This window comes from Nelumbo nucifera, chromosome 5 (genome assembly GCF_055504915.1).
Source record: "Nelumbo nucifera cultivar China Antique chromosome 5, China Antique-T2T, whole genome shotgun sequence".
In the NCBI taxonomy this organism is placed as follows: Eukaryota; Viridiplantae; Streptophyta; class Magnoliopsida; order Proteales; family Nelumbonaceae; genus Nelumbo; species Nelumbo nucifera.
In genome coordinates this window covers 33,367,157-33,383,660 of record NC_142653.1, presented here as the reverse complement: position 1 = coordinate 33,383,660, position 16,504 = coordinate 33,367,157, and the positions used below count along the sequence as shown (strand labels likewise).

General features: G+C 38.3%; 1 protein-coding gene across 1 annotated transcript in view; it reads right to left on the bottom strand.

Annotated features, from left to right (window-relative positions):
* The window catches only part of LOC104599919 (WD-40 repeat family protein / notchless protein), a 56,693-nt gene that overhangs the window by 24,908 nt on the left and 15,281 nt on the right, over positions 1-16,504 (bottom strand). The window contains exon 5 of the mRNA XM_010262671.3: positions 11,391-11,516. Coding sequence (XP_010260973.1) covers positions 11,391-11,516 — 126 coding nt within the window. The remainder of the gene's footprint in view (positions 1-11,390; positions 11,517-16,504) is intronic.

Here is a 16,504-nt window from a genome sequence, read left to right as displayed (position 1 = left end):
GGCTGAACCCCTATTTCTGTTATAGGAAAAGAAGAAAAGAAAAGGTGGAAGAAGAAGAATAAGAAGAAATTAGTAATATAAACACACAAAATTGGTAAAGAAAAAGAAAAAAATGTGTTGATTGGACAACATTTTATGTTCTTCCTTACTTATTGGTTCAGGTTTTGAAGTCTTTGAGGGTTCAATACAGCATTTAGCAATGTTTGTGTTGATTAAACCCTACAAATAAAAAAATAATAAAAAGAAATTAGTATAGAAGCACACAAAATGAATATTTTAGTTTAAAAATGTCTATTTTATAATTATAACCTCAAAAAACTAAGAATATAAAAGTTTTTTATAACACTATAGAAAACTACTTGGCGATTAGGCGAGGCAAGCCTCCAAGGGCGCCTTGTCACCTAGGCCTCCAAATTGTCCATAGGGTGACTGCTCTAAAACATCAAAACATACTCCTCCCTCTTTTTGTTGGGCAAGCAAAGGTAGTTGGTGAGAATAATGATTTTAACTCTGCTGGTTGATTCCACCTACATCCAAACAAAACAAACATCCAGTCCCAAAGAGCTACAACAAAGGAACAAGAAACCAGTAAGTGGTAACAGTCCCCACTATGAGAATTGCACAGTACACACCAGTTTGGGAATAAACAAATGAAAGGCTTTTTCTTTTGTAAGTTCTCCAAAGTATTACTCTTACCAAGGTACACTTCCCAACAAAAAAACAGCAATTTTGAAGGGCACTGACTTTGTCCACGCTTCTTTCACTAGGAAAGGCTCAAATGAAGAACTCAAACAAAGGGATTTGAAGAAGGATGCACAAGTGAAAGAACCTTTTGGAGTAGAAGTCCACACCCTTTTATCAGGAGAAGAGGCGTCCAAACAAACACTCTAAAATGGATAGAAGTTCTGCAACACAAGAAAGCTCCTCCTCCCTTAAGCCCCTACAAAAACCAAAGTCCTAGTTCAAGGATAAAGGTAAAACTGGATGAGGAAAAAAGACAGAGATAACCTCCTTTTTATAAAGGGAAAGAGCATACAGAGAAGGAAATAGATCTTTTAGGGGTTGATTACCCACCCAAGCGTCTTCCCAAAAAAGAACCAAATTTCCGGAGCAAGCGTCATACCTTAGAAATTGAAGGAAATTGGGGAGGACGCCATGTATTGCCTTCCATGGTGTTGTTTAGGTAGCCCAATGAGATACCACATCATCCCGACCAGAGACAAAACAACCATGAATACTAAGCACATCCCTGTGCCACAAACTCTCTCTTTCCTGAGGCCATCTCCATAGTCACTTCCCCAATAAAGCTTCATTTTTAAGGACCAAATTCCCTAATCCTAGACCCTCTACCTCCTTACTCCAACAAACTTTCTCCCAATTAACTAAGTGATCCTTTTCTCCTCCCCTGGTTCCTAAAGAAAATCCCTCATCAATTTTTCTAACTTCCTAGCCTCCCTACAAGAGATCCTAAACACAGAGAGATAATAAACCGGTAAATTGGTAAGCATAGCCTTAATCAAAGTTACCTTCCTCCCATCTTTTTCATGTTGGTGTTTAAAATCCCAGTGAAGATTGCTAACAGATTAGAGAAGATAATGAGAGATTTCCTATGGGAGCCAGGAGAAGAGAAGAGGGATCATAGAGTTAGCTGGGAAATAGTGTGTAGGAGTAAGTCGTGTGGTGGCTTGGGGCTTGGGAGTATTAGAAGGAATATGACTCTGCTGGGGAAGTGGTTGTGGAGGTTTCCTTTGGAGAAGGAGAAGCTATGGGCTAGAATAGTGGCAAGTATTCATGGGCTGCAGCACAATGGATGGGACGCTGGAATCAGAGCTAGGATCACAAGCAATTCTCCTTGGAAAGTCATTCATGACCTGCTACCAGTTTTCATTCCTAATATCAGGTATGACTTGAATTCCGGTAACTCCATAAAGTTTTGGGAACAAACCTGGGTGGGGAGCGCCCCTCTAAAGGATTAGTTTCCGTCTTTATATGCCCCTTCTGATTTGAAAAATGAGTCGATCTCGTCTTTCACCACCCCGTCCTCTTCCATTTCTAGGATTGGGTGGAACTTGGGTCTAAGAAGGGATTTGAGGGACTCAGACTTCAACTCTATTTCAAGCCTTCTTGCACTTCTTGATAACGTTGTCTTAGACCCCACTAGGGCGGATTCTAGAATTTGGACACCTACCCCCAATGGCTTTTTCTCTTGTGCTTCGTTCTTCAAAGTCTTAAGTCAGTCCACCAGTCCTACCTTGTCCCCTTTCCCTGTTGGTGAGGTTTGGTGCAGAGCTATACCTCCTAGGGTTGGTAGTTTTTGTTGGGAAGCCTATCTGGAAAGAATCAACACTAGTGATCTACTCCAAAAGAAGAGACCCAATACTTGCTTGTCACCTCAGTGGTGTGTTCTGTGTAAAGCAGATGGGGAGACTGGTTTTCACCCAATGGTGTCTTGCCACTTCGCGAGGTCATTGTGGGATTGGGCTTTCTCCTTATTTGGATGCAGCTGGAATCCCCCATCAGACATGCAGGACCTTTTCTCCCCTTCCTTTTTTAGGTGGTGGTTAAAAAGGGGAAGGACAATGTGGAGAGGACTAAGGGCTACAGTATGTTGGACACTGTGGGAAGAAAGAAACTCCAAGATATTCTCAGAAACTCAGAAAGGGCCAGCAGATCTGAGGGGCTAACATACACTTTAGGGCGATACAGTGGCTGAAATCTTTGGAAATATTCACAGATTACACTATGGATGACATGTTGAGGAAGTGGGGTGAAATTGCAAATTGCATGCAGACCAAGTCAGTTAATGAGTGTGGCTTGGACCCCCCCCCCCACCTAGTGGATTCTTGAAATTAAATTTTGATGGATGCAGTAGGAGAAACCCAGGACAATCGGGGATCGGGGGTGTTTTTAGAGATGATAATGGGGTCATCTCTGCTATGTTCTCAGGCCCAATTGGAGTGGGTGACTCCCTTAGAGCTGAGATATGTGCAGTTATGGAAGGAGCCCGGAAAGTTAAGGAATTGAACATCAGGAAACTTATAATTGAAGGGGATTCAGAAGTGGTGATAGGGTGGCTGACTAAAGATCAAAATGATTTATGGAAGTATAATAATGAGAAGAGGAAATTCAAATGGCTGGTGCGGGAGATGGAAGTTAAGACATGTTGGATTAAGATCAGCTAATTCCCTAGCTGACGGTTTAGCAAAACGAGGGGCAGAAAGGGATTCTTTGTTTTGGGCTAAGCTGTAACGGTAGTGTCTTTGTGTCTTTGTGTCTTTGTATTTTTTCCTTTCTTGAAGTTCTTTGTGACTTTTAGAAGATAAGTGTGTTTGTCTTCCACTTGTAAACTTTCTACTGATGAATTAATGAAAGTGTTATTGATCAAAAAAAAAAGTTACCTTCCTCCCATAGTGATATAATTATTTTTCCAAGCTGCCAACTTTCTTTCAAATTTCTCAACAACTAGGTACCAAAATCTGCTTTTCCTAAGATTCCCACCCAAAGATAACCCAAACAAGTCAAGGGCCAAGAAGAAATAGAGCAGTCCAAAGAGTTTGCAATTCACTCCACTTCATTGTCAGCCAGATTGACCCCTACTACCCAAATCTTTTCAAGATTGATATTTAGATTGGAGACTCTCAAAATTGATCTTTGTAAACCACTATTAACTTCAGCCAAGGCATGATGACTATCAAGCACCACAGAACTCCAAAATAAGGCAGGCTCAGCAGCAGTTTTTTCCACTGTTGTAAGAACATAAAACTGTTTTTCTCACTGGATCAAATAAAATGCAAAAAGAAAGAATAAAAAATAGAAAGTAGTTCTAGATTATATTTTTAAGTCATCTTATGTCAAAATAAGCTTAAAACAATAAATAATGTCAGTTATAACAGATCTTAATACATATATCTCACTAGATTTAACCAAGTCAACATTTCTAAGAACCAGACATCATAAAAACCATTCTGGCTGTTGGTTCCTGGTTATGACAGCTGACATCCAGAATGATACTTGGTCTGACAACACTTTTTCTGCTAATAATGTGAATAATATTGAAAGGAAATGGAAGCATAAAAACATTCAAGCACCAAATGGGAGGGAAATCCAGCAACCATGATCCAAATAGAAGTGCCAAACCAAAGACCACTATAAAGAAAAACTAAAGCAAAATACAAATAATAACCACATTTTTTCGTTTCAGTCCAGCCCATATTTGCAAAGAATCACATCATCTTATTGGTTGTCACTTTGAAGGGACTAAAGCCATTTTCCCAGTGAGACAGATTATTATTGATTGTTTTACCAGAACTTATACCACCTCACAAGATGGTATAAATTGAAAGAAGGATATGATGCAGACAAGAACGTCCAAAAAAAATAAACATGACTGGACTAACCATTATATCAAGAAGATGCAATTCTTTGCCCATGCTTGCCCACAAGGACATTGATCTGGTCCTTTTGTGTTTTTTTTTTTTTTTCATGTTTCCAGTGGGGAATTCATCACCCAAGAGGGAAGGCTAGATATATCAAATGCAAACAATCAAATCAAACCCATTGGAGTCAGCATTTCTAATAATTTCCTACCATGAGCAACACATTGTGTCTACCCAGATTAAAACTTTAGCTCTCAACCAATTCCCCAGAAGAATAAAAACAGTTCAAATATTTTCTCCAAACATATTAATATGCAGAGAAAAGAAAAGATACCTCTAGTCTAAAGGAACACCACATTGTCTAATACAGAAAAGGTGAGGAAATATATTATTCAAACCATATCCTATACTCTGTGTACAGTAGTTAAGGATGGTTAGGCAACATCTGGATGTTTTAGCCTGATAAGGAAAGTTGATGCCCAGGCAACAACTAGGCATTGCCAAAGTGATCACTCTAGGACTCACAATACAGAGTGAACCTAACATTTAGCATTTTCTGCACAAAGTGACCATTCTAGGACTCAAACCCATGTTCTCACACTTGTTGGCTCAACAACTAGGTGTTTCCAATCACAAAACATGTGCATATTTTATGATATATGTACACAACCATGCACAAGTACAATGGAATGCTATGCTAATCATAATCTATTAACCATGAATTAAATCAGAGTATAAGTAAAGGACTGTTATCAGTCTTGAACCCTAATGGATTTCAGGTTCGAAAATAAGAAGAAAGGTAAAGAGAAAAGAGGAGGAAGAGGGAGGAGAAACAGTAGAACACAAGAGTTGAAAAAGGAGGAGCAGAAGCTTAATGTTCTACCGCCGCCACTTTAATTAATATTTATAGGTTATGCTCAGTACATGGAAAGGACAGATCTGCCCTTAGTCTTTACATAACAAATAGAGCAAAAAAAGACTGAAATAAATAACAACTGAAACAACTAAATGACCAATAACTAACCCTAGGAAGACTAGAACACCTTCTACCCAACGAGCACAGTGGGACCGTAGTTGTGGGTTCTCTACACTCCCCCTCAAGTTGGGAATAAATGTTTATCATTCCCAACTTGGATAGATCCTCCTCTAGCTTCTTCCGTGGTACAGCTTTGGTGAGGATATCTACCAGCTGCATGTTGGAGGTGATGTATGGGAGACACACTTCTTGTGATGAGACCCTCTCTCGTATCGATCAACTTCAATATGTTTAGTTCTGTCATACTGCACCGGGTTGTGTGCTATATTAATAGCCGCTTGATTATCACAATACAGCATCAGGGGCTTCTCATACTCAAGACCCAACTCCTCAAATAGTGATCTCAGCCAAATAATTTCAGCCACTCCGTTAGCCATTGACCTGTACTCAGCTTCAGCACTAGATCGGGAGACAACACTCTGTTTCTTACTCCTTCAAGAGACCAGGTTACCTCCCACAAGAGCACAATATCCAGAGGTAGACGTTCTGTCACCAACACTCCCAGCCCAATCGGCATCCGTATAGACTTCCACCTTCATGTGGTCATTGTTCGTGAACAGTATACCTCTACCCGGGCATCTCTTCAAGTATGCTAGTATTCTTTCTACTGCTAGAAGGTCCGTGGTTCTAGGAGAATGCATGTACTGACTGACAACACTAACTGCATAACTGATACCTGGCCAAGTGAGGCATAGATATAGGAGCTTTCCCACTAACCGCTGGAACATAACTTTGTCTTCAAGCAGCTCCCCACTCTCTGCACTAATCCTGTGGTTCTGTTCAATGGGTGTATTTGCAGGTTTGACACCCAGCTTTCCAGTTTCAGCCAACAGATCTAGAACATATTTCCTCTGAGAGACAAAGATCCCCTGTTTAGATCTAGCAACCTCAATACCCAAAAAATACTGTAGTGTACCCAGATCTTTCACCTCAAACTCTTGATGAAGTAGCTATTTGAGGGACTCAATCCCATGGCTGTCATTTCCTGTCACCACAATATCATCAACTTATACTGCAAGTAGTGTCAATGAGGACTCCACCCTCCTGATGAACAGTGTATGATCTGATTGCGCCTGTACATAACCGAACTTCCCAAGGGCTAGCCTGAATCTGTCGAACCAAGCTCTAGGTGACTGCTTCAAACCATACAATGCCTTATTGAGCCGGCAAACCTTCTTACCTGCCTCTGTATCATAGAATCCAGAAGGCAACTGCATGTAAACCTCTTCCTGCAAGTCCCCATTTAGGAAGGCATTTTTAACATCCATTTGGTACAAAGGCCAAGTGTAGCTTGCTACAAGAGATAATAGAACTCGAATGGTGGTCATCTTGGCTACCGGGGCAAATGTCTCCAAGTAATCTATACCATAAGTCTGAGTGAACCCTTTTGCAACTAGTCGAGCTTTGTACCTCTCAATGGAACCATCCGCATTGTGCTTCACAGTAAATACCCATCTGCATCCAACTGGTTTCTTTCCTTTGGGCAAGTCAACTAGCTCCCAGGTATTATTTTTCAACAGGGCATCCATTTCAACTTGCATTGCACCTCTCCACTCTGGGACTGATAGGGCTTCTTGCACTGTTCTTGGAATAAGGACATTAGCAACGAAAGTGAGATAGGACCTGTAGGAGGGAGATAAGCGATCATAGGACAAAAACTGGGAGATGCAGTGGGTTGTAGATGTGGTGCAATGTCGTTTTCCTTTACGGATGGCAATGGGAAGGTCAAGGTCATCTGTAGGGGGTGAGGTAGCAACAATGGAAGGAGTCTCTGTGGGCCCTGGGACTGTAATATCTTGACTTGGAGCCACAGAAGAGGTTGGAGCTGGCCGGAACTGCTGATGACCGGGATCAACCAGCCTGCATCGCCTGTAATAGACTCTCAACTCCCGATCCCCCTGACCACCCTCGCTACTGCAGCCCTCATCACCCACTAAAATAGGTAAGGGAACAGCCCCAAAAGTATTAACCCTGCCCTCGCTGCACTCCCCCTGAAGAAAAGGACCCAAATCTCCACGCTCACTACTCTCCCCCTAAGGAGAGACTCGAGAATAGTAGGGTGTCTTCTCAAAGAAAGTGACATCCATGGATACAAACTTCTTCCCTGAGACAGGATCATAGCAGCAATAACCCTTTTGAGTTTGTGCATAACCAAGAAATATGCATTTGGAGGCCTTGGGTTCGGACTTGGAATGATGGAGACCAAGAAGCTGAACAAAACAGGTACAACCAAATGCTTTGAGGGGAACAGTGAACAACTCCTCATCTGGGTATAGAAGGGAAAAAGGAGACGACATATCAAGAACCCAGGAAGGAACCCGATTAATAAGATATACCGCCGTGAGGATAGCATCAACCCAGAAGCGAATAGGGACATTGGAGGTAAACATAATGCTTCTAGCCACCTCCAAGATGTTCCTATTCTTCCTTTCTGCAACCCCATTCTGCTAAGGTGTATGAGGGCAAGTGCTCTGGTGAATAACCCCATGAATAAGAAGGTCCTTTGCATTATCAGACCTAAGAACTTTGATTTTGGCATCAAACTGGGTTAGGATCATTTGGTGAAAGTTTTGGGTCAAGGCGGGAACCTCATCTCGTGAACGCATAAGATAAGCCCAAGAAAACCGGGTATGGTCATCAACAAATAATAGAAAATATCTGTACTCACCCATGGAAGGAATGTGACATGGCCCCCAAACATCCATATGCACAAGATCAAAAGGACGATTGCTCCTTTTATTGCTCAACGAATAATAGTGTCTACAATGTTTAGCAAACTCACAGCTTTCACATTGCAACTGGGACAACTCAACAAACTCAAACAAATTAGGAAACAGACTCCTTAAGGACCGAAAAGACAAATGACCCAATCGGTTATGCCAAAGCATAACCGAACTCACACTCTGGGAAACAAGTGACTTCTTATCCCCCGACTCTTTCCGACGAGAACTCTCCCCAAGCAGATAGATCCCATTCGTCTCACGGCCAGTCCCAATCACCTCTTCGTCTTCAAGTCCTGAAAAACACACCGGTCAGCAGTTCATGTGTTTGGTAATACTACTAACTGAAAGAAGGTTAGTATCAAGCTTAGGGACATGTAAGACAGAAGACAAGGAGATGGTATCCGATAGCTTGATGTCACCCTTGCCAGAAATGGGGACAAGAGAGCCATCAGCAATAGATACTTTATCCCTACCAGAAGATAAATGATAAGTGGTAAACAATGAAGGCAAGCTAGTCATATGGTCGGATGCACCTTAACCTATTACCCAACAGGGTTCAATGGTGCCTGAAGCTGAGGCATGGCAGGCTGAGGCTCGAGTACCTGAATGTGTGGAAGCAAATGTGGCGGGGGCTAATGGTGACTGCGGTGGCTAAGCTGAGTTCCCAACTTCCCCTTCCAACTATATAAGAGCAGCCCGAACTGCGGCTAAGGTCTCTAAGAATGTGCCTCTTGTGCTAGACGAGGATGCTGAATTAGTATGCACTGCCACATGAATGTTACCCTTCTTGCTTCTTAACTTTGTCGGGACCAAATAAGGATGTAGCTTCCAACATGTTTCTTTTGTGTGTTTGGGTTTCTTACAATGCCCACATACCACATAACTGTTGTTCCCAATACTGCCTTCTGCCTGATTCTTAAACTCCATTTCGGTCAAGAACCAGAAGTCTCAAAATTAGGGTTACTACAGTCAAAAACAGCACTTGGACTATCAACCACAATCAAAAAATCAGTATAGAACCAATCTGTACTCACAGTAGATGTACATGAAACAGGTATAAAACTGATCTGAAATCAGTAACCACACACAACAGCAACAGTCCGAACTGTTTTCACCCCCTTAGAAGAGTTCGAAACCCCAAAAGAAAACTAAAAACAGTTTGAAGAACACTATGATATGCTGAAGCCGAATTGGGGTTTTAATCAGTCCTAAAAGCAAATTCTCAGTCGTACACTCCAGACAGTATCGTACGGATAGGGCTTGTAGTAGGGTTAATATGAAACCCTAAAACTGATCAATGTTGAGGAGAGAACTATTAGGGTTTGCCGCAGTATTAGATCACAAGGTGCAGTCCCGTACTAGGGTTTGCCGCAAGATTAAGACAAAACCCTAGAGAATAGAAAGATAAAACCCTAGAGTGGTTCGGCCGCCCTTGCTAGATAGGTCCAACCTATCTTCTCTAATAGTATTTCTCTCAGAAAATAAAAAACTTACAATAGGATGTTGTTCGCTGCCTTCCAAGGTTACCCGAACCCTAGCCTTCTCTGATTCTTCCTGATCACCAACTCGCTGCAACTGTGGCAATTCTTCAAACAGCTGCTAATTCTCTGGAGATCTCCAAGAACCAGTCAACGAACTCTACTTTCTCAGCTTTCAGCCTTAGATGGTTCTCATGTGGTCGGCTGGACTAGACTCACATGAGAAACCCTAGCGCTGATACCAAGTAGAAGTTCAGGACTGTTATCAGTCTTGAACCCTAATGGATTTCAGGTTCGAAAATAAGAAGAAAGGTAAAGAGAAAAGAGGAGGAAGAGGGAGGAGAAGCAGTAGAACACAAGAGTTGAAAAAAGGAGCAGAAGCTTAATGTTCTGTCGCCGCCACTTTAATTAATATTTATAGGTTATGCTCAGTACATGGAAAGGACAGATCTGCCCTTAGTCTTTACATAACAAATAGAACAAAAAAAGACTGAAATAAATAACAACTGAAACAACTAAATGACCAATAGCTAACCCTAGGAAGACTAGAACACCTTCTACCCTACGAGCACAGTGGGACCGTAGCTGTGGGGCTCACATCAGTGTTCTCTACAATCAGTAAATGATAAAATGACAACTTATATTTGATTTTCAAAAATCTATACTACTTATAAAAGTGTGAATATGGTGTTTTCTGGAATTTTCATTGGACATAAATTACCCCTTAATCATTGAATTTCTTGGGGACAAATGTGTGCTTTAACAAAGCACCATAATTAAGACAGTTAATAGTGTAATAATTTGAAATGAAAGGGCTATTAAATTGCCTCGATTGATTGAAATAAAAGGGCTATTAAAAAGTAGCTCCAACCCAAAGCAATTGGACTTCTTAAGGGATTTTTCCTAACTCCTATATTTAAGGTGTTAAATCTTGTTCTCTATGATCATATCCTTTATTTGAGGTATTTTGATTTCTCACTAATAAATTATACTAAATAAATTAATATCTAATAATTTTAAGAATACAAAACCTATGTATTTAAAATTATATGAAAACATAACCATCATTTAATTCAAATGGCATGTATGTAGTTAAAATCATCAAATTAAATGGGTGAACCCATGGTCTCATATTTATAATATTAAAAAATAAGTATGATAAATAAGAAGAATTATTTACCAATGATCGAATTGAAATATAAAATTTAAAAACTACCCAAAAACAAAACATTTTCCTATTCAAGTATTGGATTAATGGTTTAACCTTTTAGGTCAAATGGGTAAAATAAAAATTTTCAAAAAGATAAATGCATAGAATTACTAGAGATATAGGAATTTTTAATAAAAAAAATATGTATCTATCATGTCAAAAAAATAAATGTGATAAATAAAGTTATTTTTCTTAATGATGGAAATAGAATAGAAAGTTAAACTAACTCGGAAAGAAAACTGCTTTCTATCTAAGTAGTGGTCAACGGTCCATAGGGGTCTACTTAGGCAAACCCAACTTGAGTTTGGACCAACTTAGATTGCAATTTAAGACAAGCAAGGCTTGGATTTTCAGTCCTTGGGTTGGGTGGACCCAAAAGTTTGGCATTTTCTATTTTTGGGGTTGGGCTTGAAGCTAGCCCTTAGGTAGCTTGAAACCAGCCTAACTATATACAAATAGAGACATATTCGCATACTTAATCACATAACACCAAGACTATAACTAGCTGTTAGAAAATCCAAGTCATTAAAATCCTAAAGCAATTCAAGAAAGGCATTCATATCTAACCTGTACATGTGTACAATGGAGTTTGTGTGTTAAGGTCCCACAGACGGACTGTTGTATCACCAGAACCACTGGCCAATTGCCGCCCATCAGGACTAAAGGCAACAGAAAGAACGGCTTCGGCATGACCTACAATGAAAGGAAAAAAAAAACATTATTTTTATCATTAACAGATCGGAAAGACTTACTAATAAAGTAATAATTTATAGAAAGGTACACAAGTACAGAAACAACTGAGCTTTTAGAACCTTCAATTATGTAATAAAGAGCCCTCTGGCTTACCTAGCCCTTCATAAAACTACCTATCCTTGAATGGAAGTCCCCACATAAAATCACACCCTGTTGACCCCTTCCCTAGCACAAGTATCAGCTAATATTCTTGCTGACCTTCTAACCAATCAGAACAAGATACTCATATTTTTTTGTAAATAACTGAATACATGTTATTAAAAGAAATAAGCAATGAATATAGATTCCCTTAGGACATGCAGCGAAACTAAGTTGTAAAAATAAAAATAATGGTATTCCAATTATGAGGCCTTAAATCTATTATTTGGAGGATAAAACCACCAGGTTGAATGAAAACTCATATCATCAATTTCCAACTGCCAGTGTACTTTTTGGTGCTCAAAGCTCCTTGAAAGTGATATAAGGATAATGCATTATCTACTTTTGGGACCAGCAAATGATAAGAAGGTACACCTGATTAATTGAGAGACAGTCTATAAGAAGCTAAGAGATTGGTGCCTAGGCAGCATAGGTTTCCTTAGAAAATGGTTGTGGAGATTTCCTAAGATATGTCATTCCATGATTAGAAGCACTTAAAGGGAGAAGTCCAATGTCTTGGATACTAATCTAGCAGCATGACTTCATGAGCAACACTTACCCCTCCTTGGATGGCTATTTAAGCTATCCTAGATTCCATCTAAGTACATAACATATGACCTTTGAAAAGGAGGTAGGATCATGGTTTCAAATGTTGCTCAACATATGTCGATGTCGAGGCTCACCGACATGAAAATGGATGGTAATATAAAAATTACATTATTTCGGTCGACATTTCTTATATTTCGGAAATGTCAACCAAATCAGTCCAAATAACCAAAAAAAAAGACAGTTTTTCCTATTATGTCGATAGGATGTCGACTAATAAACATTAATAATATAATATATTATTAAATTATATTAATATAATACAGTATATATGACCTTTGAAAAGGAGGTAGGATCATGGTTTCAAATGTTGCTCGACATATGTCGATGTCGAGGCTCACCGACATGAAAATGGATGGTAATATAAAAATTACATTATTTCGGTCGACATTTCTTATATTCGGAAATGTCAACCAAATCAGTCCAAATAACCAAAAAAAAGACAGTTTTTCCTATTATGTCGATAGGATGTCGACTAATGTACATTAATAATATAATATATTAGTATATTATATTAATATAATACAGTATATTAATATAAATTATTCCATTAATAATTTCTATTTAATATTCAAATAAAATATTTATAAAAAAGAATTAACAAAATATAAAAACAAAGGAATAAATTAATTACTTTATAATATAAAACATTAAATATTTTTCAAGTAACAAAATATTAACTAGTTAGTATTTTTTTAAATATTTATTAAAATCAGAGAATGTTTATGAAATTTTATAATAAATCATATTCTACATTTAATTTAATATAAAAATCAGAATAAATTTATTAAAATTTATACTAAATCATAATTTATTATAAATTTAGAATTAAAAATCATAATAAATTCATTAAGTTTTATAAGAAATCAGAACTTATCATAATCTTAATACTACGAAAAGGAGAATCAGTTTATGAAATTTATAATAAAACATAATGTATTATAACTTTAAAATTTAAAAAATCAGAATAAATTTACTTCTATTTACTAGTGTGAAATAAATATATTAGAATTTATAATAAATCAGAATTAAAAATAAGAAAAGAAAATATCAGATAACCTTGTAAAAACATCAAAATGCATAATAAATCAGTAAATCATCATTTACTAATTTGTTAATGATCTTAGTTTCTTAGCTTTATATAATGGTTGGGAATAAGATAATAGTCTAGAATATGTATTAATGCTTCTTTTACCATTTTACAAAATATCATTGCATATTTCCACACATTTCATAGTATTTCCACAATGTCTCTAATTTTTACAATATTTCCCCTCGACATTCCGACATATGTTCTATATTTTGGTAAGCGACATTTCCATCGACATCGACATTTTAAACCTTGGGTAGGATCAGGTTCTGGGAGAATCTTTGGTAGGAAGACACCTCCTTGATGTTGAAGTACACCAGGTTGTACTCTACTTCTCTCTACAAAAACTTCTGTGTAATGGACTATAGTTTGACAATATTTCAAGCACAACTGGATAATATCGTTTTTCACCATTTCAGTAATCCATAAAATGAACTCAATCTTCATGTGCAAGGTGACCATGGTTTCTTCTCACTAACTGTATAGTTTTTTGCATTTCTCAGGGTCATCCCCTGTTTTTCCTTACTATATTAATACATTTTTTGGTAATCAATAAAAAAGAAAATTTATTAATATAAAAAAGTACATCTGCAAGTGATGAGGTATCACTGGAAGACAACACTACAAAGGGAAGCACAAAAAGAGGAAAAAAACACAAAGAAAGAAACATAAATCATACAGAATACATGGTTTATACAAAAAACAAAGGGAAACAAGCAATGATGCCAAGTAAAGTATTCCAAAATCCAGCACCAAAATCATCCTTTGTAATTCCTTCGAACTATGGAAGAATCAGAATCCAATCCATGATTTGTTTGCCACAAAGAAGTGTTATATGTTCCCTTGAGCGAGCTTTCCCATCAAAAATTCTTCTATTCCTTTCCTTCCAAAGTTCCCACCAAACTACAAAAGGAATGCAACTCCACGTGATCTTTGCCTTGTCATTTCAAGCTATCTTAGGCCATTTAGAGAATATCTCCACCAAATTGAGAGACCCACCAGATTTGAATGGCCTGAAGAAAAAGCCCCAAATGAACTTGGAGAAACAGCACTCAACCAGCAAATGAAAAGCATTCTCACAAAGATAGCACCTACTAGCTAAGTGAAAGCCTCTGTCTTGAAGATGATTCAAAGTCAAAATACTATCAAAAGCCACTAGCCAAGCAAAAGCTTCCACCCTTGAGGGAAAAGGGTTTCCCCAAATGCCTTTGAACCCTGAAACTTCTCCACTTGACCTTGAGAGGGATTGTTAGAAAGATTTGACTAAAAGCAAAATTCTTTACACCATTTTGAATATTTTCTTTCCACCTGAGGCTCAACAGATTGTAACTTTGCTAGAAGATCTCTACACACTCTTGAATTTCCCAATCAAATAGAGAGCTAAATTTTGGACACCAAACTGCTCTACCTTGATTAATCTCAAAATTCTCTTCAATGAAGCAATTCTTCATACTCAATCTATACAGACGAGGGTAGTGATTTAAAAGGTGTGCCTAGGCACACAAGCGAGGAGCATTTTCAGGTAAGCACCTCGCCTAGGTCCTAGGTGCAGCCCTTTCAAAAGGCGCACACCTAGTGCGCCTAGGTGTGCACCCGATGCGCCTTGGGCCTCAGCCCAAGCATGCACCTTTTGAAAATTTCACGTTTTTTTGCTTTTTTTGAACCTAGCGATTGGGGTGGGGGCTCCGCCCCCAAACCCTCGTACCACACCCCTCGAGGCAAGCCCAAATAAGATCTGAGAACCCCCTATTTGATAATGTTGTTCATTCATTCACCCTAATAAAATATCTTCTTAACAAGCAATTAAAATTATAAAATCATTAGTTTTTTCTACGAGAACTAAGAATTAATACCCTAAAATGAACTTGTTTGAGCTTTGCCTCAAGGGGTGTGGCAAAGACGGCTTGTAGAATCAGGAATGTAATATGTTTTACATCACGTTAGCTAATTGAAGTAATGCAATTGAGGAAAAAAAGAGATTATGGGTTTTACATGTTCGGAAATGTTTTATATGTTTGATTTTATTTTTAAATTTTCATTTGAATACGCTTTACATGTTATGTTTATGTATTTTAATTTTAGATAATAGGTTTTCTAAAACATTTATTTTAAAACTTAAGTTTATCTTTTTTATTAATATTATGTTTAATATTTTTTATTTTATTTGCATTTTTTGAATTTTTTGGCATTTTTTCGATTATTGTACATTGCTTCAAAAAGGTGCATTCCTCACCTTGTGCCTCGGGCGCAAATTGGTCCCTACACCTTGCGCTTTTAAAACACTAGGTGAGGGCAATGATCACACAGCTTTCCAATACCCAACCAATCATCCTCCCAAAATTTAATTGTTGATCCATCACCAACTCTAAAGGAAACAACCTTAAGGAAAGCTGACTAGAAACTCGTAGTCCCTTTCCACACACTTACCCCATAAAATGTCTTCACTTCTTTAGGGTCCCATCCGAAGCCAAAAGCCCCATATTTGCAAACCACCACCCTTCTCCAGAGTGTCTCCCTCACTAACCCAAATCTCCATAACCATTTCTCGTAAAGGGCTTTATTAAAATCTTCAATTTTCTTATCCCCAAGTCCTCATCTTTTTTTCCTTGCATACTTTATCCCACTTAACTAAGTGGAATTTCTTCTCAATCCCTTTAACTCCCCTAAAGAATTCCTTTTGCAATTTTTCAATTGAATTTATCACAGGAGAGGGGGCCTTTAAATGTGGGAGGTAATAAACCGAGAGGTAGGACAGAGCACTCTTAATAAGATTAATCCTTCCACCAGGAGAGAGATACCTCCCCTTCCATCTTGCTTGTTTTTTATCAATCCTGTAAAGAACCGGTTGCCAAGTAGATGAGACCAAAGCTTTTGCCCCTATAGGGAGACCCAAATAAGTAAAGGGGAACTCCCCCCACCAAACAACCCAAAGCTGAAGAACAATCCTCCAGTAAGGCATTCGGGATATCACCCATCCCAATCATCACACTCTTCTTCAAATTGATCCTTTGACCTACCAGCATTTCATAAAATTTAAGGACCACTCTTAAATTCAGCACTTGCTCCATTGACGCACCTAAAAATACCAGTGCTT